The sequence below is a fragment of the Diadema setosum genome, chromosome 15, assembly GCF_964275005.1.
Source record: "Diadema setosum chromosome 15, eeDiaSeto1, whole genome shotgun sequence".
Classification (NCBI taxonomy): Eukaryota; Metazoa; Echinodermata; class Echinoidea; order Diadematoida; family Diadematidae; genus Diadema; species Diadema setosum.
Window position 1 is genome coordinate 31,620,479 of NC_092699.1, and position 27,839 is coordinate 31,648,317.

The following is a 27,839-nucleotide window of genomic DNA, read 5'->3' on the forward strand; positions in this document are numbered from 1 at the left end:
AAAAAAGATATCTAGGCTTCCATGGATTTCAAAATCGCTTTTGCGTTCCATAAATAGAAAGAATGATTTATATTACAGATTTAAAATGAAACGTACTGAGCAATCAAAGTTGAAATATATTAGTTATAAGAATACTTTGACGAAAATTATACGTATAGAAAAGAAAAAATTATACTAACCAGTTACAATTTTACAGGCATGATACGCAAAGTACATGGAAAGTTTTAAAGCAAGCCATGAATATATCAAATGTCAAGTCAAATATTACAAAAATTAGATTCGATGGCGAGATTTTAGAAGATCCTCATCAAATTTGTAATATTTTGAATAATCATTTTTCTTAAATTGGGGAAAGCCTGACAAGTAATATTCCTCCCTCCACAAAACATTTTTCCGAATTTTGGGGTCCACCAAATTCTAGTTTAATATTCTTAAATCCAACATACACTCAGGAGATAATTGATATTGTCTCTGATTTTAGTTCCAAAAAAGGGAGTAATATCGTCAATTGCGGATCCTTTAGCTCATGTATTTAATTTATCCCTTTTGAACGGCACCGTCCCTGAAAGTATGAAAACAGCAAAAGTCATCCCTTTGTTTAAAAAAAAGGTGACAAATTAGACGTAAATAATTACCGACTAATTTCTTTGTTAAGTACATTGTCAAAAAATCTTGAAAAATTGTTTAGAAAAGAACTATTAGTTTTTTTTAAATCCAATAATATATTTTCGAATTCTCAGTTTGGATTTAGGGAGAAACAGCACTACACATGCATTATTGAGTTTTATAGAAAAAGTAGCACGTACTATCGACAAATCTTCCCATCTGATAGGTTTGTTCCTGGACTTCTCCAAGACCTTCGACACCTTAATCATGATATTTTACTTAACAAATTACATCATTATGGAGTGCGTGGGAAGGCCTTGGAGTGGTTCAGGAGCTACCTCATGAACAGGAAACAATATGTCTCTCTAAATAGTTGTAATTCACAAATGTTAGATATTAAATGTGGGGTTCCACAGGGAAGTTTATTAGGTCCACTATTGTTTAATGTTTACATAAATGATTTTTGTAGATCATCAGATGTTTTTTTCTTTCATTCTCTCTGCAGATGACTCAAATTTATTTTTTTCGCACAATAATCTTCTTACCCTTGTTAATACAATGAATTCAGAATTAGATAATGTTGCCCAGTGGAAAAAAGCAAATAATTTATCTCTTAATCTTCAAAAAACAAAATATATGCTTTTTAGTAATTCTACTGAGGCATTACTTGTTGACATTGTTTTAGATGGTACTCCACTCGAAAATGTTTCCCATGTAAAATATCTTGGAATAACAGTTGACAATAAGCTTTCATGGAAATTTCATATTGACAGTATATGTAAAATTATTTCACGCAATATTGGTATAATTAATAAGCTTTAATTTTGTTTTCCTTTGTCGTCCCTGCTTACATCCCGCATTATATTCATCCTTAATATTGCCATATTTAAATTACGGTATTCTCGCGTGGGGAAATACATATAAAACATTTTTAGATAAATTACTTTTATTGCAAAAGAAATCAGTCCGTATCATATGTCATACTGCATTTTTGTCCCATACTGACCCACTATTCTATGAGCATAAAATATTGAAAATTAATTATTTGTATTTGTTTAATTTAGGACAATTTATGTATAATTATAACAAAAAAAAATCTTCCAAATATATTCGAAACAATGTTTCAAAGGAATCAATCCGTTCACAATTATCCAACAAGGCAATCAAATGACTTCCATTTGCCATTTCTGAGAACTTTGTTGGCTCAAAACACATTCATCTATAATGGGCCAAAGTATTGTAATTTACTTCACAACAATATTACAACAGCTCAATCGCTGAACTCCTTCAAGAATAAATTAAAGTTATTTTTATTGAAATCTTACAACACCCAACCGAGTTAGTTTCGTTTTCCCATCTCAGTCAAGTCATCATTTTTCTGTTTATTAAACAATTATTATCAACTTATTTTAATTTTTTTACATAAGTCCTCCTTACAATTATGTTCCTGTCAGTGTTCCGCATATATCGAAGTGTCTGTTCTCTCTTTTTCCTGCATTCTTACCAATATAATTATGTATAAAAAATTTTGCATTATGTTCAATCCAGGTTGTATTTCATCACTTATTTTACATCATGGAATCCAGATTGCTTACGTCCACGATGGCACATGCTGTAGTTTTTTCCGCTTTTTTTCTTTTTTTTTTTGTTCTTACTTTTCCCCTTCCCAATTATTTTGATGTCAGTTGACATCGGTTCGTTTTATTTTGTTTTATATTGCTGTCTTGTGTGTTTTCTGAGGGTCCCATATTGTACAAGCTCTGCTTCTTAATGGTGGGACCCTCCACTTCCATCCTCATCATTAGTTGACTTGTATTACACGCTTTATGTATATATTCACAAAGATATAATTGCAGTTTTTTTTTCTTCATCTGCTTCTCATTTTCATATGTACTTTGTCAAATCACATTCTGCAATTATTTCAAATATCCTGTACGTATGCAATGTATATAATTTCTTTGTTTATTTGATGGAAGTGAAAATAAATTTGAATCTTGAAAAAATCCTTACCCCCAGCCCCAAGACGAACATACACGTATCCTTTCTCCACCTTGGAGCTCTGCTCTTGTTTCGTAATCCGGATCCCTCCCTATAAGAGAATTGAAAAATAAACGACTGAAGAAAAAGCGTTATGAAGCGCACTGTAAGAGCATTTAGAACAAAAAAAAACAAAAAACAAGCAAGTTATCCGTATCTCAAAGAGGAACAAAAGAGCCATTGGTCAGTCTTCAGTTTTTCAGGTATCGACTACCTCAACCACATATGCATACTTTGTCCGATACATCTACTATATTATTCTATGCATATACCCAAATTTGTATATTTACTGTATCATATGAAAAATGTATGTGAGAAAATCGTATGAATGTATCGTATGATAATTGTTCATATCGTCATTTCCACTATTTTCCATTATTGTTACCATTATTATTTCCTCTATCACTCTTCACGTATAATCCTAGCTCAATTTTAACTCTACAAAGGTAAAAGCTCATACCAGATGGGAAGGGTGGAGATAGCGCTCTCCCACGCCTTCTCCCCGCTCCCCCCCCCCCCCCCAGTTTAATAGCAAACTATAAGGCTACATTTTGAACATACAAAATCTCCCTCGTGTAGGAGAGGAAAAACATAGGGCATATCTTCCTGCACATCTTCCTGCTTGGTCTCCTTCAAAATCTGCAGACTTGCTACACATCTCTGATTGACAAATTTCCAGGTATTCCAACTAAAGTGTTCATCATTCGTTGAATTTCAGTTCTCAAATGAAACATCTCCCTCGAAAATGGGAGGGGTATCTTGCCGCCCTTCTATTGCCTTGTCCCCTCTATAGACTGAAGACTCTTTGGGGAATGACAATTTTTCGAATTTTCCACAGAAACTGTTCTTCATATCGCTTTATTTCAATCTTAAAAACGCAAAACATCCGTCGAGAGGGAGGGAGTATCCCCCTCCCACACCCCCCCCCCTACCTCATTAGGCCTTTTACACAATACTAAATAGTGATGATACACACGAGGAATAAGAGCTGAGATTCCGTCATTTAGCTATCAATACCCCCTCCCCCCAAAAAAAAAAAAAAAAATAATAATAATAATAATAATAATAATAATAATAATTATAATAAATAAATAAATAAATAAATAATAATAATAATAAATAAATAAATAAATAAATAAATGAATAATCGGATGCTAGTATTTTTGGACACTAACCAGTGAAACATTTAAATAAATCTATGATAAATAACTCGACTGTTCACCCATATCATCTCTTACAAATGGTTGACTCAAAACAGAAACACCACTCGTGGAAAATAATTTCTTAATGACATTATCCATTTTGCCAAACTATATTTCATAGTTTCACACAGAATTCATGAAAATCGAACGTTCTTTTGAATATACTATTATCTTTAATTCAGGCTTGATTGGCACATGACCTGACCCTAACCCTTACTCGAGCACTTGCCGGCGGAGCGAATTTCAAATCTTTGGAGCAATAATGTTGGCGGGGCAATTGTCTGCTGAGGAAAATAATATCGTCAGAATAGTTGTCAACTAAGCAAATGTCGCTTAGAAATGTATTTTGTCGCAATTTTCAGAGTAAATGTCGGCGGAGTATAATGTCAGTGGAGGGTAAGCGGGGAATATATCGTGCTACCTATTCAGCCCAAGCTTGTGATGAAGCTTTGGCATTTTTTTCTCTTTTTGATTTATAGCAGCACAATTGGGTATGATAACCTCTTTCAAGAACTGCCCTGGAGACGGCTCGTAATCTCTTTCAATAGATATACGTATTAATAAATCACTCGTCATGCTAGAGAGAGAACGAAGTGAAGAATGGGTCTATACAAAAAGGAATGCGGCTAGCATTACTCGTCATGCTAGAGAGAGAACGAAGTGAAGAATGGGTCTATACAAAAATGAATGCGGCTAGCATTCCATAGCATTGTTTGTTCCCTTCAAGCTCCCTCTCGTTACCACGGATACCATTCCATTCAAGCTCTTTTGTCAGAACAGACACTATGGCCGAATTCACGAAGGTGGTACAAATGAAACCATGGTTTAAACCATGGACAAAACCATGGAGCGCCAAGTGTCGCACGGAATATTTCGTTACGAAATAAGTCATTTCGTCGACAAAATGACTGTTTTGTTAAACGAAATTATCATTTCGTGGACGAAATGTTCATTTAGTTACAAAATATTGTCATTTCGTTACAAAATAGTCATTTCATCGACGAAATTACTTATTTCGTAACGAAATGTTCCATGGGACACTTGGCGCTCCATGGTTTTTGTCCATGGTTTAAACCATGGTTTCATTTGTACCACCTTCGTGAATTCGGGCCTATTGGTTTAAACTTCATGCGCTGGTGGGGGAAAAAAAAACATTCATGACCTTAGTTCTAGCTTCCTTATTAGCTCCCTGATCACTATCATGACAGTTGCATCAAGATATAGCAAAGATAATATTCGGAAAAGCATACGGGATGTAAAGGGAAGTAGACACGTATTACATGCCTAGTGATGTATAAAGAGAACCAACGACAAGATTAATGGGAAAATGTGAGACTTGATAACTGTTACCCACTGAAAGAGAGGAAAAGGTATACGGATCGAAATAGCAATTTAGGAATTTACCAAGAGCTATATAACGGTATAATATGCTAATTTGTTGAAAATTGTAGCAGTTAGAAATAAAACGACAATGGTAATTATATGAATGGTGAGGACACTCTATTACACTCATTTACATTCAGAATATCAATCTGAAAATTTGCGGAATTTCCTAACTAGACAACTTGTTCAGTGTTGCTCAAAGTAGACACTGAAGAGCGCAGAAGTTTTGGAAATTTTACTCTCTCATGGCCTGATCGGGCCACCAAAGAAGGTCGGATGTTTGCCTTTGGGCCACCAAAACTAAAAGTTAGTGTGGAGCCCTGGCATATGGGTAGGTCAGGTGTATCATAAAGCATCCTATACATATAAAAATTTCCCAATCAAAGCTAAAATATACAGAGATATCATTATTTCCTCCATTAACCATAACTGTACATGGTTTAGTCTAGAAACAGTTTTATTATCACTATTGTTCACATTTGGTATATTTAACAATAATTAAAATTCATTATACTGATTCACATTTTCACATTGGTTGTTTTTGTCCCGAGCTCACATTTAAGAACTATTTGAAGCACTAAAACTGGGATTTTGTTTCATCTACAAATGGTAAATAATGCCTTGAAATCGTCATTTCTCAACTGCAATTTTTCATCAGCCACATTTTGCACTAGGCAATTTACACAATTTAGCAGCATGTAAGACTATTCAGTTCAGACAATTAACACCCCCTTTCAAAAAAAAAAATGAAGAAGAATTACTCACAAACAGCAGTCTTGGTCCGGCATCTCTGATGGCGTCTACCAGAGAGCTATGGATGACGTCTTGCACGTTGACGCCATTGAAGAAGAAGATTTCATCGTTGTACCTTATGAGAGTACGAATGAAACAAGAAGAAATTCAGTTCCTTTTTCAAATACATTTCACAGTCTCTGAAGCGCAAGGAATGCATGATAATGAGTATAAATATCTAGAGTTCGCTCAACCCACAGCTGGTGGCAAGGAGATGGGACCTTAAAGGACAAGTTCTGTTCACCTTCATAGACTGTGCACTGCAAAAAGTCCGGTGTTAAATAGTGAACACCGAGCTGGTGTTAAATTTTCGGTGCTCATTTATGGTGTTAAATTAACACCCCCGGGTGTCATTTCCAAATTTTAAACTGTTTTTTGAAGAGTTTCTTAGTAACTGCACTTCTTGTTGATTTTTAATTTAAACAAGACGATCAAGAATTTTACGTTGAAATACTAGATTTTTGAAAAAATGTGAAAATAATTTTACACCAAAGTAACACCAGCTGGTGTGGTCCCTTATTGAAGCTGGACGGGTGTTAAACCATTGATATTAACACCAACAAGTATCAAATCAACACCATGTGGTGTCATTTTTTAATTAACACCAGTACAGTGTCAAAATAACACCTGGTACAGTGTCAAATTAACACCACGAAGTGTCAGGTGAACACTTTTCAACACCATCACAGTGCATTCTTAACACCTGTGGGTGTGGTCCTTTATTGAAGTTTGATCGGTGTTAGATTTAACACCCGTGGTGTTAAATCTAACACCCATGTTTTTACAGTGTGGGTTGAGTGAAAGCAGCAATATTAGTATGCACATCAGTGAGAGTTTGAGCAAAATCGGACAATCCGTTAAAAAGTTATGAATTTTTGAAGTTTCTGCTCAGTCACGGCTGGATGAAAAGACTAATATAGCTTGTGATGTCACATGAGTACAACGATATAAAGAAAGAATAAAGAAAATTCAACATATTTCAATTTTTCTCGCATAACAAAAGAACAGTCGACTTCTCTCTTTCAGAAGGCAGGGGGAATTATATTACCCTTAACATACGTCAGTAGCAAGTCGAAGAAATGTGCACTTTATTCAAAAAGTAAAGTTTTGTGAAATTCTCTTTTTATTTTCCTTATATAGTTGTACGCATGTGAGTCTTCTCTTCCAGCAGTGACTGCGCAGATATTTAAAATATTCATAACTTTTGAACGGATTGTCCAATTATCCTCAAACTTTCACTGATGTGTTCTACAAATATTGATGCACTCTCTCAATCCTAATATGTATATGAAATTGGACTTGTCATTTAAGTGGCTAATAGCATCCATATTCATATTCACTACCATTGCTATCATACATCCCCCGCAATATGCTTATTTGCATCAGACATGTCATGTAGATACTGCGTTTTTCCTTGATTTGATTTCATATGAATTCATTTCCACTTTGTGTTCACAAAAGTATGACACAAACATAACTGAGGTGCAAAGATTATTGCAATTATTACTCTGCAATATTTTTTTCCATTTTCATGTATAAAAAAAGTAATGCATATACCAAGGACATCACTTGCAACACTGGGAATCACAAGATCCAAAGTGTATGGGAAAATACCAGAATAACATTATAAGAACCACAACAATAACCAAAAGTATAAAATTCCGCTCCAAGGTATATATGTATGTATATATATATATATATATATATATATATATATATATATATATATATATATATATATACATATATATATATCCTTCTCTTCCCCATGGGGGGGCATTATGGCCATCATTATAATGAAATAGTAGTAGTATACTACTAGTATTTTGAACATTACTACAGCCTTTCAGCATTGTTATGAGATTGTTTGTTTGTTTGGTGTTTTTTTTTTATTGTTTCATGTTTTAAGCCAAAAGAAGTAAACATGAGTTTCTTTATCCGAATGCCGTATTCATATCCTTTACAGTTTCAAACCCTTTTCACATTTCTTGTGGGCGTATAGCTAACTGCTTGACATTCATTTTGAAAAAGAAAGCACATCAGTAACATAGTAAGTTGCACTGTAATATCATATACATGATAAGCAAAGACGATTGCCATGGTAACAGACGATATTCTGAAAATTAACTAGAGTCATACATAATGTAGATGTAAATCCCACTTTCAAAAGGCAACTCACCGCAGTCCAATCTGATGCGCTACTCCCGAGGGGTCCACATCCACCAACCGATGGGATTGCTCGTCGGTCAGAAGTGTGGCCCCAAAATCTGCAAACACTCTGGGGTTTCCTTCCTCATACTGGACAAAGAGGTGACTTCTCTCGGGTATTGTGCTCTTAACCATTGATGTGATAGAGCCAAAACGTGAATAAGTGAACACAAACTGTAATAAAGCATTTATTTCATTTGCTGTTTCATTCCCAGTGTCAAGGCAAATGTTTGTGACACCTGTTCGCGAGGTGGGCACTCATGCAAGGAACTTTGCCAACCCTTAACATCAATCTTGGTGGTAGCTTAACTGTAATACTCTTCACAAACAATTACACACCGAGACGTTGTTAAGCAGGGTGCACACAAAGCATGCAGGCCACGATTCATACAGTCCATAAGCTCGACACTGCGCAAATAAGGCCCACGAGACTGACACTACGCAAAAATGGCCCACCAGCATGACATTATTGGTCTTAATGTATACGCAGTGTCGGTCTCGTTGGCCCTTCTTGCCCACTGTCGGACTCGAGGTTTTGTTTACCTTCTGTCAAACTCATATAAAATGCACGACTCATGGATCTTTTTTCGATATCGAGATAGTGGGCCGTATGTCTCGTGTGTGTCGGCTTGTTGGATCAGACCGTTAGATAATTTCTTGTATTAAATTGTGATTGTTCGCAATTAACGCTACATAGGCGTGACGGGCAGGAAAAAGTGTTGTTTCTTTGTGTTTTCTATTGGAAATTCAAATGAATTCCATATAAATAATCATTATTTATATGGAATTCATTTGAATTCAGTGGACTTGGGCTTCTAAAAAAAAAAAAAAACACCAATAGTTTTATTCTTGATCATTACTTTTCCAGACGAAAAAGTGATACGATGTGATCTTCAATAATTCAAAAATTACAATTTGATGTTAAATGCAGTCAAACGTATGCAGAAGAAAAACAGATCTACGTGAGATCAGAAGATTCAGCTGTAAATACCAATTACACAATTATGATAGTACAGAGTGTGAATTTGAATTTGCAATACTATGAATTAGATAATCACTGCGTCCGGCACATGATAATAACTGAATAGAGTTAGGGAACAGTCTTGAAATAATATTCAGCTGAAATTGAGATAGTGCAAACGTAGGGGTCATGTGAACACGCAGTTTGTAATACCACTATAGATGATAGTAACGCCGTATTTCAGTCAGAGTACTCGAGCACCGAAAGTCTGTAACGCGTTCATCAACCGACTGTTGCGACACGGATTGTCGCCCCCTGCTCGGGGCGACAATCCGTGACGGGCGTTGGCGGCACGGATTGTCGCCCCCGTCACGGATTGTCGTCTGGCGACAATCCGTGACGAGGGCTGGCGGCACGGATTGTCGCCCGCCCTCGAAGCACATTTTGCTGGGTAATATCGTTCTGGACATAGTCATTGAAATACTAACACATAACTTACATGGCTACATCCATGCAAATATGCCATGTAAAAAGTCATGGTGAGGTTTCAAGGACGTGTGCATGTGCGCGTGCACATGATAATTTAGTGTCCGTTTGTGCGTGTGTGTGTGTGTGTGCGTTTGTGTGTGTGTGTGTGTGTATATATGATGGAAGAATGTGTTTATTATGTCAGCTTTTTGCGTATGTGTTTTTAGCTGCGCGTGGGGAGGGTACCTAGTAAGCTGTTGCTGGCATAAACGTTGATATTGATCTTATCAGCAGCTTTGACTTTGATGAGTTTGTTAGGCGGATTTGCATATGAATTCGCAGCGGAGCTTGCGTGCGGGCGGGGCTGCTTTTCTGCATACGGTCCATTATGTCTTATTTATTAACATTGGGAAGTCGTTTGATCAGGAAGGAATGTACAATGTGGTATCGGTTCGGGTGTGCGTGTGTATGTGGGGAGGGTGTTACATTTCGTTATTGCAAAAGTTCGTTATTCTGAAGGCTTCGTCCGAAGGTTCTTTATTCCGAAGGTTCATTATTTCGAATTTCATTTTTGGATCAACGAACCTCTAGGTATAGGGAATTGTGTGTTTCGGCTAAATGAAGCCTTGGAAAAAACGAAACTTCGGAATAACGAACCTTCGTGTGTGTGTGTGTGTGTGTGTGTGTGTGTGTGTGTGTGTATGTGGGTGTGGGATGATTTAGGTTTTGGTTAATTAGGGGTTGGTGGGTTGGGGATTGGATTTGAAGAAGGATAGTTATAAATGGTATGACAGATGTTGGTAGGATTTAACATTTAGGATAGGTGTAGGCCCTAGATTTGTTTCGGTTTGGGGGGGGGGGGGTGGTCGGGTTTTTTATGATTGATTTCATTCTAGATTTGTGTGATGTATTTGTGTTTTTTATGTATATGACCTTGTAAGTAAGAAGGTGTTACATGATCCAAACCAATATATTCAAGGAATATAGGTTTGGTAGGGCCCTACATGTCAAAACTTTCTCGTGAAGGAATTATTAGTAGGGCTGGTCTATAATCGAGTTATCTATGTTGAAGTGAGATTATTTGTAGTATAAATTGACAAATGGATTTGTTTGTTTCGAATTGCCATTTGTAACTTTTTTGTTCATGTTACACCCATAATGGGTCGATTTATGAATGATAGGATTGAAATCAATAAATATCAAGGAAAAAAGTGTTGAGTTGGTTTATTTGCACTATGTGGATTTGTTTGAGTGTTTGTTGGTGTTTGTTTGTATTACGTATGTATTAGCGGTGTGCAATGGCAGTTCGTTTGTGCTAAAATCAACTAACGATTGACAAATTATTTACGGCGTGTGGAAATTATTCGCTCATGCATAAAGCATGCCAAACCTATTCTGGGACAAAGAATAGTGGTATGGACGTTGTAGTTAAGACTGATGGAAGAAAATGACTGCAGTGAAAAATGAACAAAGACAGATAATATTTGGGGAGGGTACCTCCCTCGTATGTATTTTCTCTCGGTCTCTCTCTCGCCTAGCCCGCCTCACCGCTGATATTGGTTGGCACACCCATACTATTTTTAGATCAACGCTGGTGTGAACTCTTTAAACACGTGCTCATACACGCTGAAGGCATTTTCATTGCCACAGTAGTGCCTACTGCTCAAAAAAGTTTGTTCGCACAAATATCAAAACACTACGGAGCCCGCCAGGTGACATGAGGGAAAAAAAAAAAATCTGCATGGATTATTGCGTTCCCTCACAATAATGATTGCCTTCCCTCGCAATAATTATTGCGTTCCCTCGCGATAATGATTGCGTTCCTACGCAATAATTATTGCGAGGGAACGCAATCATTATTGCGAAGGAACGCAATGAATTTGCGAGGGAACGTAATATTATTGCGAGGGAACGCAATGATATTGCGAGGGAACGCAATAATATTACGAAGGAACGCAATAATTATTGCGAGGGAACGCAATAATCCATGCAGATTTGTTTCCCTCATGTCACCTGGCGGGCTCCGTAAAAGACAAACACAAACAGACACACGTACGCGTACAGGCACACGTATGAACACAGACGAACAAACCACTACCACTATACAACCACCACACATGCACAGTTTCTACATATTGTATTATTATACTCCAAACACACGCACACACGCACGCACACACACACACACACACACACACACACACACGCAGCTATACGGAATCTCACACACAAGCCACTTATTGTACTCACCTACAAATTATACACAGCACATATCATGCAGCTCACAACAAACAAACACACACACACACACACACACACACACACACACACATACGCACACATACGCATAACTTACCAGTCATACCCATCCCACCGGAGGAACCACCCCGAGCCCGGGGCGACAATCCGTGTCGCAACAATTTTTTTTGCCATCACGGATTGTCGCCTTCGAGGTCAAAAACTGGGAACTGTACAAGTGTCACGGATTGTCGCCTGGCGACAATCCGTGACGGGGGCGACAATCCGTGTAGGGGCGACAATCCGTGTTGCAACAACAGACATTTGTTCGCCTTTCTTCTATCCAAAATACCAGCCGGTTTTTCCTTATTTTTCTTTCGGTTTTAGGTGGTCTACATTCTTTCTAGATTAATTTCATTTCATTTTCATTTTATTTCATTTTATTTCCTTTTAACACAGGCAATAATACTGAATACACGTAACACAGCAATGCAAGGAAAACAAATATTGATCGTAATATAATGATTTTTTTTTCAAGACTAATACTGACAAAGAAAAGTGTTGGAAATGGTGGGGACTGCTAAAAAGCGGAGCTTGCAGTTTGCACTCCCCTCATAATAGAAAGAAAAAAAATCTAGTTACAAAACTAATAAAACAAGGCAAAGGCAAACAAGGCAAAAAAGTAAAGTAAGACAGTTATGCACACATACAGACACTTAAACAAACACGAGACAGCAATCTTGCAATTGAAGAAAGAGTTCGTAAAACTTAATACCTTTAATACACCTTTAGTTTAAGATCTATTTGTCACCTGATTGTGTCATAATAAAAATTCTTCAAGATAACAAGCGGAATACTGTAATTCAAGAGGCTATTCGCACCAATTACTAGGGGTTTGGGGTAAATGCGTCTACACGGTGCAGCTCCATCGCATTGCTTTCTCTTCGCAATGACTCGGTAATCTGGACGCAACCCATGGTCTATTAAGAATAAATTCAACACGTTTGATTGATTTGTACTCACATTTTCACCAGACTCTTCCTGGCAGCATTGGCCTTCGACAGTCGACGGCACTTCATCTTTTGGCCGTTTGGAATGTTTCGTTGCTTCTGAGTTCATGTTCGTTTCGTCGACCACGAGTTCGCGAAGAGTGCGACCAAAGAGGGATGGACTGGGGTTATAAATACGTGCAAGTTCGAGTTTCTGGGACGCGGAAGTCAATTGTTGTGAATAAAAACTGAGCAACAACAACAACAACAACAAAATGAAAGAAATTGAAAGAAAAAAAATGCATCGAAGTATATCATATACCGCACTTCGTTCAAGGCTTACAATTCTAGTTAGAATGCGGTACTATACAGAATGTGTGAGTACACGTTTGATCTGACGTGTGTTTACCCCATGTGACACTGTAAAGTGTGTGCGTTGTGTGAAGATTACACATTCCTTAAATTCCTTTTTATGTACCATGGATATAAATCAAGTTTGTTTCTCGTTCTTGTTCTCGTTCCTCTCTCTCTCTCTCTCTCTCTCTCTCTCTCTTTCTTTCTGTGCCTTTTGTATTTTATTTCTTTTTTTCTTCACTCTTTCCCTGCATTATTCAAAGCAAGACTACAGTGCTGTACCTATAAATAGACGCAAATGTCATTACATTGTACAAACGAAATCTGCTGTGGAAGATAGGGATGAGTCTTTTTTCAGTCGTTAAGTCACACCGTTAGCTGCCCTCCCGGGTCAAAAATCCATATAAAATATGACAATTAGAATTATAACGAACAATAGAAAACCATGAGAGAAACAGCTTCTTGGAAAGTTGGAAAATGATTAGAGATACAACCTACTGGACCATAAAGCCACGTAAGATGTGTATGATAACAGCCTATTTGACCTTTTTGAAACCTTTAGATATATAGGCCTAACCCTGGACTGGAACATATGAAAACCACGACAAATACAGCCTATTGTACATCCTATTGGATCATTAGAAAACCATAAGAGATACAGCCTATTAGACCATAAGAAAACCTTTAGAGATACACCCTACTGGACCATAAGAAAACTGTTAGATAGATATACAGCATATTACACCGTTAGAAAACCATTAGACGGTTGTTAGAGATTAAGCAAATGGGAACATCAGGAAACCATTAGAGATATAGCCTACTGCATCATTAGAAAACCAGTGATATATACATCCTGTCGGATAATTAGAAATCCAGTAAAGATATGTAGAGCCAATTGAACGATTAGCAACCTTAAATTCGAAATACAGCCAGCTGACAGCTTACCGGAGCAAAGGGGATGGCTAGTAACTGATCAGTGGGAATCCATGGGAATGGTGGGGAATGATTGTTCCAATTCTTGTGGGATTCATTTAAGAGTACTTTATATATATATTGTTGTAGGAAAATTATTTGCTTCAGAATGGTCTCATATTCAAGTAATGTGCAGTTTAATCGCCCCGTCACAGTAATTGCATGCTAACCGGGAAACATTAAACTGCACATTACTTGAATATGAGACCGTTCTGAAGCAAATGATTTTTACAGAACAATAGATATATAATAGACTCTTAAATGAATCCCACAAGGATTGGCACAATCATCCCCCAGCATTCCCACTGATTCCCACTGATCAGTTACTAGCCATCCTCTTTAAAGAAAAGCTTTAGAAATACAGCCTGAATGATTGAACCATTAGGAAATGAGTAAAGATATGTACAGCCTATTGCATCATTGGAAACCATTAGGGATACAGCCTATCCATGTTATTGAAATATACGTAAACATTTGGAGATACAGCTACACCATTAGTGAGACATCCTATTGGAACATACATAAACAATCAGAGATACAGCGTATTGACCATTAGAAAACCAGTAAGATATATACAAACATGACTACTAGAAAACCAGTAAAGATATAACAGCATATTGGACCATAAGAAAACGTTTAGAGATACGGCCTTTTTGATCAATAGAAAAACTTTAGGGATGCAGTTGATTAGACCATTAGAATCATATAAAGGTTTGTACAACCTATCACTCCATTAGAATCCATTAGTGATACAGCCGATTGGAATAAACGAAAATCTGCATAGATACATCCTAACGGACCATTAGAAAAAACAGTAGAGATACAGCCTATAAGACCATTAGAAAATCAGTGAAATATATCCTATACAGCCTTTAGGGCTATTAGAAATTAAGGAAACATAACTATGTAAAGCCTATTGGACCATTAGAAACCCATTTATAGACATACAGCTTCTTTGACAAATTAAAAAAACCTTGAGGGATATTGCTTATTGGACCATTGAAAAACCAGCAAAGATATGCACAACCCATTGGACCCCTAGAAACCATTATTGATGCAGCCTATTGGACCATTTGGAAACCTTCAGAGATACAGCCTATTGGACCATCAGAAAATCTTAAGAGACACAGCCTGTTGGACCATTGGAAAACCATTAGAGATATTGTCGATTGGAACATTCGAAAATCTATAGAGAGACAGCCTATTGGAACGTTCGATAATCATTAGAGATAGGCCTGCATCATTAAAGATAATTATGTACAGCCTATTAGAAAACCTTTAGAGATACAGCCTATTGAACTATAAGAAACCATTAGAGATATCATCTGTTGGACCATTAAAAAAACCATTGGAGATACAGCTGTACAGCCTATTCAAACATAACTGACCATTAGAAAACTATTATATGATTGATTGTTAGATTTCTGCAATGAGCCGTTACAAACCTACAGGAATTCAGAAAACATGATAAAAATGTACAAATTTTATGGAATGAATAAGAATAAGCGATTGGACTGCCCAGTAATGGAAACGACGTAGAACACACCATACACAGACACAGACACAATGAAGGATTTAAGCTAAATGCATGATCAAACCTGTCTATACATGTTGTTTTATTGTTATTTTTATTTCATTCCCCGTATGTCACTATGGACTAAACAACATTGTCGTCGAATTGGTATTAAAATTATGTCTTTCAATTTATATGGAAGTGTAATCGTGTAATCGTGTAATTCGAAAAATTCCAGACTGGCAGCATTATGTGATAGATTTGTTGGGTGCAACATTTTGCTCCACATTTTTTTTTTCAGGAAGGAAACAAAATATGTTGCAATCATTACTGTCTTGGCTAAAATTCGTTGTGAAGCAAAATTCTGCACAATGATGGAAATCAGTTTCTTATTGACTGTACATGTATGCACTCCAAGTTTCTATAGGGCCTGTTGTTTTCTATATAGGCCCTTTTGCTTCATTAGGTTATAATGAAGAATTTGTTCTATGGTAAGTGATGGTTTCTAATGATCTTTATGATCTAATGAAGTATGTTCAAACGCTTTCTGTTTGTCCTGGTGGTTTCTATTATTTAGTGGAAAAAAAACTGTGGAATCGTTTCTAGTGGTGTGTGTTTATAGAGTATTAGATCATCAGAATGTCTATTTGCTGATTCTTAAGTCCATGAAACTCCAAAAACGCATTCGAAACAATCAGAAATCTGTAATGATATACAAATGATAAATGTTTATATTGGTTTATGAGTGCCATGGAGAGAATATATCAGGAGTTGAAAGATGAAATGATCCATTTAACGAGGCACAGCCGGGTTGAATGAACATAAATTATGTCAACTTTCACTAGAAGAAAAATCGGAATATTCTGTCCATTGCAAGAATATTAAAAAAATATATATTATTTGTTTGATGTAACACCTAAAAAAGATCCTTGTCATTTGATGTTTCATGAATGTAGAAGAAAAAAAAAAGAATGTGCGGGATCTGAGATCGAGAGAGTGCTCACATGATAGTATACTGTACACACTGCAAACGCAAGCGTTTTGTAGTGTGCCGGGCTCTCGGCGTGCGTGCAATGGAGCAAATCGTATATGCACGGTATTAAGAGCCACAATTGCACGAATGATGACGTAATTGTTAGATGGGACGAATGATCAATAAAACCAATCAATTAACTGACAGGGATTTATCTAGGTTTTATACAAATAATGAATGTTTATGAGTGCAATTTCATGAGGTGAAAGATGAAACGATCCATTCAACGAGGCGCAGCCGAGTTGAATGAATCAATACTTTAAATGTGCAACAAATGTTTTTATTCTTACACGATCAATGGAAAATTGTGAGGTGACATCATAACTCACTAATTTACATAGTCATATCAACTGTAAAAGGACTGTTGTGCAAAATAAAAAGAAAAGTGAACGATTGAAATTCCAAGACTCCCTTATCCTTACTCCAACTTGGATCGAATTTTCACTGCTGCGTTTGTCATATCTTACCTCTTTTTGAAACTAACTTTAAACTGGTTTGGAATTTCGTGTCAAAGACACATGCACATTCATTGCACAAACATGCTATTATCAGATTCATATCAACGGGCCAGCGTTTAGCATTATCAAACAAGAATTCACATAAACATGATGACAGCTGTAATCAGAAGAAATTCTTTTTATTTCTATTCGCTTTAAACTTATCAAACAAGCTTGATATTCAAAAAAAATCATCAAAAATACATATTCATCGCATTTTGTTGTCCATGTAAAAGTAGAGATCAAAGACAATTATTGTCAAAAATTAGATTATATACATGTACTTCCAGTACCAAATGGTACGTAATCACCATTACAGATGGAAAGATATATAAATGATATATATTACATGATATACATGCAGCTAAAAGAAATTCTGACTAAAGAAAGCAAAGAATTCACTCCTTCATTCAAGCACTGGCCTGGATTCAACTGTTAAACGTAGGGCCTGTTTTCATTTTGTTTATTCATATTCATGATACTCATGGATATTTATCTATATATACCTATCACTGTTATTCTTGACACTCACTCGCAATGTGACACAGCACACCTGATTTGCTTCAACGACAGAACGTACGCTCTGTTTTGGAAAACTTGTGGGTCGAAAATCCAGTTCAGACTGTAAAGCTACTGAGCATGCATACACAAGCATTCATGTTCGAGCGATTCTCTTCACTCCTATTTTCCCTTCGTTCAAATTCGCTGTTAACCCGTCGAGGACTAGTTGGGTTGGCTTTATCACATGTTTCCCATAGGCACCTTTGGTACCTGTCCGAGACTTCTAGCGAGTAGTCTTCAAGGGGTTAATAACTTTTAATTTTGTGCACACGACATCACAATTATTAGAAACAGATTCAATCTTTCTTGCGGTACAAAATTGTCTCCATTCAATTTCGCACCAGTCGAGTTTAAGGCAAAGACGCGTCAAAATAACAAATTTAGTAGTTTCATAATAATGCACAAGAACACAACTTCGTATTTCCAGCAATAAATTTCATGCAACATTGCCTTAGAGACAGACTTTCTTTTTAAGACCCCGATTTTGTTTCTGTTCTCAATCTGCTGTTTTTAAGAGGGATTTTTTCAGTGATCAGTCATATTCAGATTCAAAAAATAATTACCTATACAATCACATCAATTGCAACATCCACAATCACATCAATGGCAACAATCTCATGCTGGCTGACCATATAATCATTACGTCATTATTGTAAAGTCACAAGTCTCAGTAATGAATGATTCATATTATTAAGTATGATTCACGTTTTTTGTCTGCTTTGTATGCGAAGGGTGGGGATGCACAGAAATGTTTACATCTTGCTTAATATCTTTCTTTTTTTTTCATTTCCTTCAAAAGCCTAGTCAGTTACTTGGCGTGCTAGGCTTTGAGGCGGGTATGTCTGGGAGTGGTTGAACCACTGACTGCATCTTGCTGATGAAACTGCAGAGTTTGGTACAATGTAGGGCCTATATCTAAATATTATACATATCATCTTCTTAACCGTGTTTGCATCTTTGGACGCCCGCAGACGGGAAAGCCGGGGTAAATTCGAATGACATTTTGTTGGCATCTTTTTTATTGAACCCCCTATTTACAGTTTCGATTGACAAAATCGTGAAATTGCACTTTCATATCTTGAAATTGATAGCCTTTCTATATAGCTCTCTATTGTTTTTATTTGACTGTCATTTGACACTTGAGTTCGGCCCAAATTGCTTGGCGTTGAGTTATTTGGCTTAAGTACTCGTGAGTACGAATTTGCCAGATAAAACATGTACTTCCTTAAGTGAAATATCTCAGTATCCTGGACTCGTTGCCAGTAATCTCTACGCACACAAATTGCACATCCGCTATGATATGATTTTCGAGTAATACATCGTTCCATAATGTGACTACTTGATTTCTTACGATTAAATCATTTGCTGCTTTAATTTGATAGCAACGTAATATGTCTGCAAATGTGCGAGATAATTTTTCGATTTCTCTCTTCAATTCAGTCCAATTCAGTTCTATACTTTTTCCATTCAATTCAGTTCAATTCAATTCTTTCCTATTCTAATCCATCTAATACATTTATTCAATTACATCAGTATTTTATTCCTATCCTTTGAATTCAAGTTAACTCTATTTCCGTCCCTTCTGATGTTCGAAACTTGGTTGAAACCACTGCTGCTTTAGGACACACTGTGCGCATATCCCATACACGAAATCAGGACCATTTTAAATGAATTTTGCAACAACAGGTGCACTCCTTGTGTAAATTTTGTAAATATTCGGCTATAATGGTGTTATTCCAGTCCCATTTTCAACTGTTGCAATGTCAGATCTGGGCTCCAGTTTGGTGGCACGGGCCACCATAACCGACAGTGTGATGCGCGTAAACCGAGCCTAATGGGTTCATAATATATCTGTGTTCATAGCTGCTGAAGTATGACGTCACTCAGTCAGCAGCCCTCCGGTCAGAGTGAAGTAGTGACCTTTGGCCTTTAGCAGTTCCTCGTGACTTCCACTCTCCACGACAACGCCGTCCCTGATGACGGCAATGACGTCGGCGTTCTTGACGGTGGAGAGGCGGTGGGCGATGACGATGGAGGTTCGATCTTTCATGGCGTTGTCGAGAGCTTCTTGGACGATCTGGGCGACAACAGAAGGATAAGAGGAATTCAATTTCGTCACATAAGTGCACACCTCTTATGGAAGTTATGATTGTGACTTCCCGCCCCTTTGCATTGCCACTAAGCGTGGACGTGCAGTATTGTGCTGTATGCCCTCAAATTTATTTCTTGATTCTCGTACTTTGGTTCAATGTACAACTGTACGAGAATTCAGTTCGTATATGTCCAAATATTGGTTTCAACATCGCTTTGTACAATTGGAACGAAAACAGTGGTAAGACATTTTTTTTTTTTTTTTTTTTTTTTTTTGGGGGGGGACCTATGTGCTAATATCATATGGGTACTCAGTTTGCAGTGGAAAAATATAGGGTGAGCTATCAAACATACCAGACGAAGGGAAATACCCGCTGGGTAGTGCACCAACACAAAAGAACCTTTGCAACGAGACAACAATGTCTCGGGGCGTGTTGTCTTTTATGGCAACAATGATAATACTAGTACAGACCTGTGTGTCTGAACACCTGAAAAGGTCCGCCTCTACGGTATGTGAACTCTCGTCTCGCTCGGATTTCTATTTAGATTGTTGCTGAAGCTCATACCAAAGTGTCCCCGAGAAGACAAGCAGGCGAGAGCTCAGAACTCGTGTTCCATGCCTTTTTGAACCCGATAACTTCAAAAAAGCGAGAAATGATGATGATGTTGATGCATGATGATGGTAACAATAATAATAATGATAATAATAATAATAATAATAATAATAATAATAATAATAATAATAATAATAATAATAATAATAATAATAATAACAATACGCATTGAATATAACAAAAAATTATACGATCTCATTAACCCTAAAAAGGTCGGGGGGGTTGAATCAACCCCCCCCCCCGACATTTTTCGCGACTACTCCGCCACGCGAAATTTTTTGACCGCGCCGTTTGCTGACTTTTTACTTTCAAGTCTCGCGCATCTTTTGACACCATTTTCGCGAAAATCGCGCATACCGTTAGGACGCTGCATGACGTTACATACATGCCTGTCAGGCCAAAAATGGCTCAAAAACGTGATTTTATGTATAAAGTCTACGCAAATGGAGTTTTCTCTTCTTTTTCATAAAGATATGATTATTTTCACTTTTATAGGCTGAAACTAATTAATTTTAGCATAATTATGCTTGAAATAGGTTCTGTCATAAATTTTGCGGAAAAAAAATGATAAAACAAAAGGTCGAAAAAACAGGGAAATACATAAGAAATTCATAAAACAATGAAATACATAAGAAATTATTTTGATATCAAATTTTTTTTTCAAGTACATTGTTAGGAATGCTACAAAGAATGTTTTCACAAAGAATAAAAATTCTAGGAGCTTTAATTTCTGATTTAGAGCAAAATGTATGATTTCATGCATATATTAGCATAATTAATCATTATGACGAAAATTTCCATTTCTTTTTGTATAGCGTGGTAGAATACGCCACAGGCAATGCACGTGCCAAATTTCATGGCGATTGCGCGATCGATGGCCGAGATATCGGGGGGGGGGGGGTGAATCAACTCCTCCCCGGCCACAGAACACCCAAAAAAAGCCCGGCCTGGTTAGGGTTAAGGACACAATGAATTGAAAAACTGCTCTACGCGCTTTACATACAGTTCTAAGATATAGTTACACTACGATGAAAATCAGCATGTCATTAAGATTTTCTTAAAAGATTATGTTGATATAAATATTCGTGAATATGCTGGCAAACTATTCAACAGTTTAGGACCACAAAAATCAAAGCTAGTCTCTGCTCTTTTTGAAGCAACTCTTGGATTATTTAAAGTCGAAGTGTCTTCACTAGAGCGCAGTCTGTAACGTGGCATGTATTGTTAGGACCGTAAAATAATATTCAGGTGTTAATTTATGTATACACCTGTAGACAGTCATTGCCTCCATGTATTAAGTTTTCTTTCTCTCTCTCTCTCAACAGGCAACATGTGCCGTTGGTTCAACAAAAGAGTCAGTCTGTCATGCTTCTGCACTTTGAATATAATCCTGGCAGCGCGATTTTGAACCAACTGCAAACTCCGAACATCAGAAATTTTCTCATCTTATTGGCGTCGCTGATAAGCTTCCGTAAATTGCATAACAGTTATACCTTTTCGCTCTCCGTGTCGAGAGCCGACGTGGCCTCGTCTAGGAGGAGGATGCGGGGGTTCCTGGCCAGAGCTCTGGCGATGGCCACTCGCTGCTTCTGACCCCCGGACAGCTGGGTTCCTTTCTCACCCACCAGAGTGTCGTAACCCTGCGAAGATCATTATTTTATGAAATGGAATGCAACGATCCATGTTTGCATAATGAAGTCTGGTAATAGCATGGCATGTGCTGTGGTTATAACACACACACACAGAAACAAAGGTATTTCATTGTCTTTCTAAAGTTAGCACATTCTTGCAATTTGATTTCCTGATTATGTGTAAGTAATAAGAATACCAACATTCCAAATTAATCTTTCCCAAATGTAAGGTATGCAGTACGACTCAGAGGTGGCAATCTACTCGAGACAGGATGGTGATTTCTGCAGTGAAAACCCTCAATGCTTTGATGTTGTTGTGTTTTTTTAGGATAAGCTTGATTTTCAGTGGTTTATTTCTTGCACCTGAGAGTTCAAGATCGACGTAGTAAGCACCGATCATCCAGCGTTTTAGTAGATATACCAAAGGTTTTGTCTTGCTTTTTTGTTTTCTTTATCACGGCCAACACAAAACACTGAAGAATCAGTGATGACATCAAAGTAGGGTAAATTGTAGATCAGTTGAAAAAATGACTTGATCTGATTTCTTGTGTCTAAATCAAACGTTTATAGGATGCACGAAGGCTTTATCTTCTTGGTAAACTCAACAGAATCTCTCCACAAATTTTATTGCAAATCTGGAAAAGCCCGCCTCTCATGATTTGAAGTGGCGGTCAGTTGATTGATGACGTCATTCATTCTCTTACCGTGGGAAGGGATGAGATGAAGTCGTGGATGTTGGCCATCTTGGCCACTCGCTCGACGCTCGTCATGTCCATCTCTTCCTCCACGCCGTACTGGATGTTCTCCTTGATGGAGCTAGCGAAGAGGACTGGTTCCTGGCTCACGATGGCCATGTTGGCTCGTAGCCACTGGATATTGATGTCTTTCACCGAGACTCCGTCCAAAAGCTGTGATAGCCAAACAGAGAGTCATGATTTACAGCTTTAACTCTGAATGCCTATATCATATTCAGCAAAAAAATTATGACACACTTTATACCGCTGTCTCCTAAGTAGATATAACTACATCTTCAAGTTGATTTTCGTAGAGAATTCAATAACATAAAGAAAGAAATAGAATAGAACAACAATAAAATAGAATGAAAATATGAGGATACAGTGACTCAAAAAGAGCGGTTCCAGTTTCATAAGATTAATACATGGCATCAGAGATTTCAAAAATTTTATGTGTGTATAAGTTGTCAGGAACACTCAATATCATATCATTAATAGAGGAGGCGAAAATGTCATTTTCACGTGAACACAAGATTTTTATTGAGGTGCTATAAAGCTTTACTAATACCCATTGATTTTCTTCTTGTGCCAGGTGGGGGAGGAGGGGAATACCTCACTTTGAATAGAATGAAATCCTCTAAATCAAAATAATGTACAGTCGTAATGACTTAACAACATTTTTTTCTTGAAAACGGATTGCAGCTGATGAATTATTGACCCAAAACTTTATTCATGTAATAGTCCTACTAACCGATCATCGATAGTTGTTACAAATTACTGTATTACAAGAGGGAGTTGCTTAATAAATGATCTCGTTATTTCAACTGATTTGCCTGTACGGTTTTAATAATGATATCGTCTCTGTTGTACAAAAACAAAATGTGATATTTCCAATCAAATGACTTGCGTATTTCCGATGATCTAGAATGTTTAAAACTTCTGCATCTCTTTTCGTCACATCATACGATACAGTTTAGTCTTTATTAATCCTCAAATAGTGGCCGTATGTGACCAAGATGATATCAAAGCCACATGACTCGATACATGAGCATGGATGATAGAACAATTGCCGGATTTCCCTCTTGGATTCCACCGTCATGTGATTTATCTTTTTCATTTCTTTTCTTCGAATTCCATATACGTCTTTTTCATGATAATAAATATCGCTAGTCTTTCAAATCATCATTTTGCCCTAGCTATCGTCTTTGAGAAATGGCCAAGGCATTGTCAAAAGTAGGGGTTTTCCCGATTTAAAAAGCGTATTAACATTGTTTAGTCACTCTATTCATCTATTCGAAGAAACACCGGAATGAAGAACGCCCAAATTTCTATCAACTTTGTTTACCTTCTTCGGATACACTGACGTGGCTAGACATTTTTTTTTTATTATCATTACTATAGGAGACATGCTTATTGAAATAAAGGAACTGCACACTTATTATTCACGTTGCTTAGACAGGCATGTAACAGAGAGCTTTAGATTTGTGACGCTACTCGGTGTGACGCGCCTCTTCTCGGATTGGACAATGGGAGCAGGTGTGTCTCGCGCATGTACACTGAGAACGATATTTTCTCCTTTTTTGGGTGGAGGGGGGGCGGGGGTGGTCTAATAGCCACTTCGTAGGATGGTCGTCGCAGATCTAAGGATCGCTATTACCAGAGGAGACGGTCATATGAAAAAGCCATAAATATGAAGTCGTTGGAGCTCAGTGGCAAAGACTGCGGACACTCAATCGTGAGATCGCTAGTTCGAGTCCTTTGGCAGCTGCAGTGGTTATGACCATTGGCAAGGTCATTTATCCTCATTGCCTAGGGGAGGAGTAAAACCGTTGGTCACCTGGTAGCCTGCTCGTAAGCATTTAAAATTCTTCATCAGCAGCCACGTAAAGTCAGTCAAAACCAAAAACTCAAAACACAAAAGCATAGCAAACATCACACAAGCTGCAACAATGTTAATATACGGGCACTCTCCTTTAAGCAAGATCAATAGCATCTTACCACTGATCCGTCCTCTGGATCGTACATTCTTTCGAGGAGGGAGACCAGCGTACTCTTGCCACACCCACTTTCGCCCACCAGGGCCACTGTCTGTCCGGGCTTGACGGTCAAGGAGAGCCCCTTGAGCACGGTTATGTCCGGTCGGGTCGGGTAGGCAAACTTGATGTTTTTGTATTCGATTTCACCGGACACTTTTTCCTGGAGAGGAGGAAGAGTACAAGATAGAACTGATGATTATGGTGACGACGACGATGATGATGATGATGATGATGATGACGTAAAAATGATGATGTTGGTGATGGTGATGGTGATGATGGTAATGGGTATGGTGACATGGTGATGGTGGGATGAGGGTGATGAAAATAATGATGATGATTATGGTGATGATGACGATGATGATGGTGATGGTAATGATGATTGGTATATGGTGATGATGATGATGATGATGATGATAATGATGATGATGATGATAATGATAATGATGATGATGATAAAAGTGAGGATCGTGATAATAATGGTGATGGTGATGACTGTGAAGGTTATATTGATGATTGTGATAATGTCATGTACGCGTATAAGATGGTGAAGACCATGAAGACAATGGTGATGATGGCGATGGTAATGATCATATGGTGACTGGTGATGATATGATTGCGCCATGATTATGATGGTGATGGTGGTGATGATATAACTCTTGATTATATGAAAACTACAAAAGCAACGATATCAAAACAATAGAATAAATCTTGAATCTACAGGAGAGTATGGATATTCGTATATGATTATCTCTTCTCGGACAGCATTGAAAACAAGACAAAATTTCCCTTAAACATTATTCAAGGACACCCATACAAAGATCGAACTTGTTAAAACCAATCTTGTGATAAGGTCGATGTCAATTATGGTACAAACAGTGGAAGTGAAGGAGTCCGAGAATGACTTACTGGTGTTGTACCCGCTTTGGAATAGTTGTCGATTCGAGGTTCGGTGGAAAACAGGTGGAAGAGGAGGTTGGCGGAGTGAGCAGCCTTGGCGTAGTCGGGTAGGAAGGCCATGGCCTGGCCGACCGATATACCAGCAAAAGCTACCCCGAAGAAAACTCTGTTCCAAGTTTTACGAAATAAAAGGAGTGCGAAGGTGAGAGAGGTGATGTCTTCAATGACAAGGTTCTACAGAATATCTTCTTTCCCCCCCCCCCTCCCTTCCTCCTCTTTTTTCTCAACCTTTTCCTCTTTCTCCTCCTCTTCTCCTTCATCATCATCTTCTTCGTCTCCTTCTTCTTCTTCGTCTCCTTCTTCTTCGTTTTCTTCTTCTCTTTTTTTTTTCTACGGTATCTCTTTTTCCTTGGGGTTGAGTCATTTTATTAACATCGACATGAAATTATCAATTGGAGCCTCGCATTTTGTTTGTGGGTTTATACTGTTTTGAGATTTCATACAGTTGCAAGATTTCGCTCTGAGGCCTGGGAAAAACAGAAGAGTGTTGTTTAATTCATACGAGCATAAGAGGAAGCTCTACGGATAGGTCTATATATATTCGATAGTTTTGATACATTATTACGTATTTTGTAGTGTCTCCCATTTGATACGTTGTATAACGCCATCACCAACTTACTTGTTACGCCTAATACAAAATCGTTCTCAATTTTGTCTACTTTAAATATGGTTTCCTGTAGTTTCTTCTTTATATAGCAGACCTGTAGATTGTGGCTGATAATCGAAATAGAAGGTGTTGATACCACAAACAAGAAAAGAGAGGTCGATATGGTAGAGAAAATGCATCAAAGCCGTCAACTAGCGACAGGTAATAAACTGAAACTAACCACAGAACCCTGAGCGCAATAGAACGAACTAATTACTTGGAACTTCTTGAACGACTTTATCAAGAATCATCAGACAACACCAGCCTGGCATATCATACTGAATACAACACAATTGCGGTCAAATAGACTTCAGCTTGCGGTTTGTGGAAATGGATGGTTGGGAAAATTCGACATTATATCCTATTTATATCCTGTCGACAAATATAATTGTCTCTTGGATTGGCATTTTGGAATTCGTGGAAGTATCGTGACAAAGAGCGGATTTTATTTCAAGCCTGTGTTCATATGAAGAGAAAAATAGATGCGCGTTTAAAGTGAGGAGGGATGGCTTTATTTATTCGTTTACTTTTTAGAATGCATGTCTGCTTCATTGTTTGGTTTTCTATTATTCTTATCACATCCGGTACACCCCTCCCCATCCCCCCCCCCCCCCCAAAAAAAGCACGGGGTGTTCAAAAGCTTACTTGAATACGTCATCGACATTCATATCTCCGATGGAGACAAGGTAGCCACCCAGCCGGAACGAGGCGGCATAGACGAAGAAGACCATGGCCTGGGAAATAGCGTAGGCGAAGCCGTTCACTTGGCTGTTGATTTTACCTTGCCTGCAAGAGCAATCATGCAAGGAAACAGCACTTCAGTCAGGTACAAGTCATGGTTATATCCGTCAACCTACAATTACAAACAAACATGGCGTTTCTGATATTTTCCTCGTATAGTCTCGTCATTTTTGCATGACAATAAAGAGCACAAGTGCGCTCTTGAGGAAGTGTCACCCTTTCAATCAGCAGGGGCATCCAGGGGTACTGTATATCGTTTATCCCAGGATGCTCCCTGCTCCTCGCAAGGCTCGGGGGGCCAAACGTTTGATTCCAAGTAAATACTAAATCAGCCATGCGATTTTTTTTTTTATGAAGTCTATGAAGTCGAAGAACAATCCCCCTTCCCGGTTCTTCACCTGTAATTGACACAAAGTACTAACAATCATTTGTGTGTGTGTGAGTGTGTGGGTATAAAATACACCAAAGATTCATGTCTTCCATTTTCCATCTCTAGGAAAACCGACTTATTTCCTGAAATTTGCAAAGAAGGGGTTTTCCAGCCAAAATTCTGCGCAGAGGTCCTTCATGCAAGA

At 37.7% G+C, this 27,839-nt stretch overlaps 1 protein-coding gene across 1 annotated transcript in view; it reads right to left on the bottom strand.

Annotated features, from left to right (window-relative positions):
* Window positions 1-18,730: 18,730 nt before the first annotated feature.
* LOC140238970 (ATP-dependent translocase ABCB1-like) overlaps window positions 18,731-27,839 on the bottom strand; it is a 36,056-nt gene continuing 26,947 nt past the window's right edge. The window contains exons 18-23 of the mRNA XM_072318865.1: window positions 27,169-27,309; window positions 25,827-25,983; window positions 24,883-25,080; window positions 22,855-23,058; window positions 22,013-22,159; window positions 18,731-19,891 (exon numbers count right to left, since the gene is read on the bottom strand). Coding sequence (XP_072174966.1) covers window positions 19,694-19,891; window positions 22,013-22,159; window positions 22,855-23,058; window positions 24,883-25,080; window positions 25,827-25,983; window positions 27,169-27,309 — 1,045 coding nt within the window. The 3' untranslated portion in view covers window positions 18,731-19,693. The remainder of the gene's footprint in view (window positions 19,892-22,012; window positions 22,160-22,854; window positions 23,059-24,882; window positions 25,081-25,826; window positions 25,984-27,168; window positions 27,310-27,839) is intronic.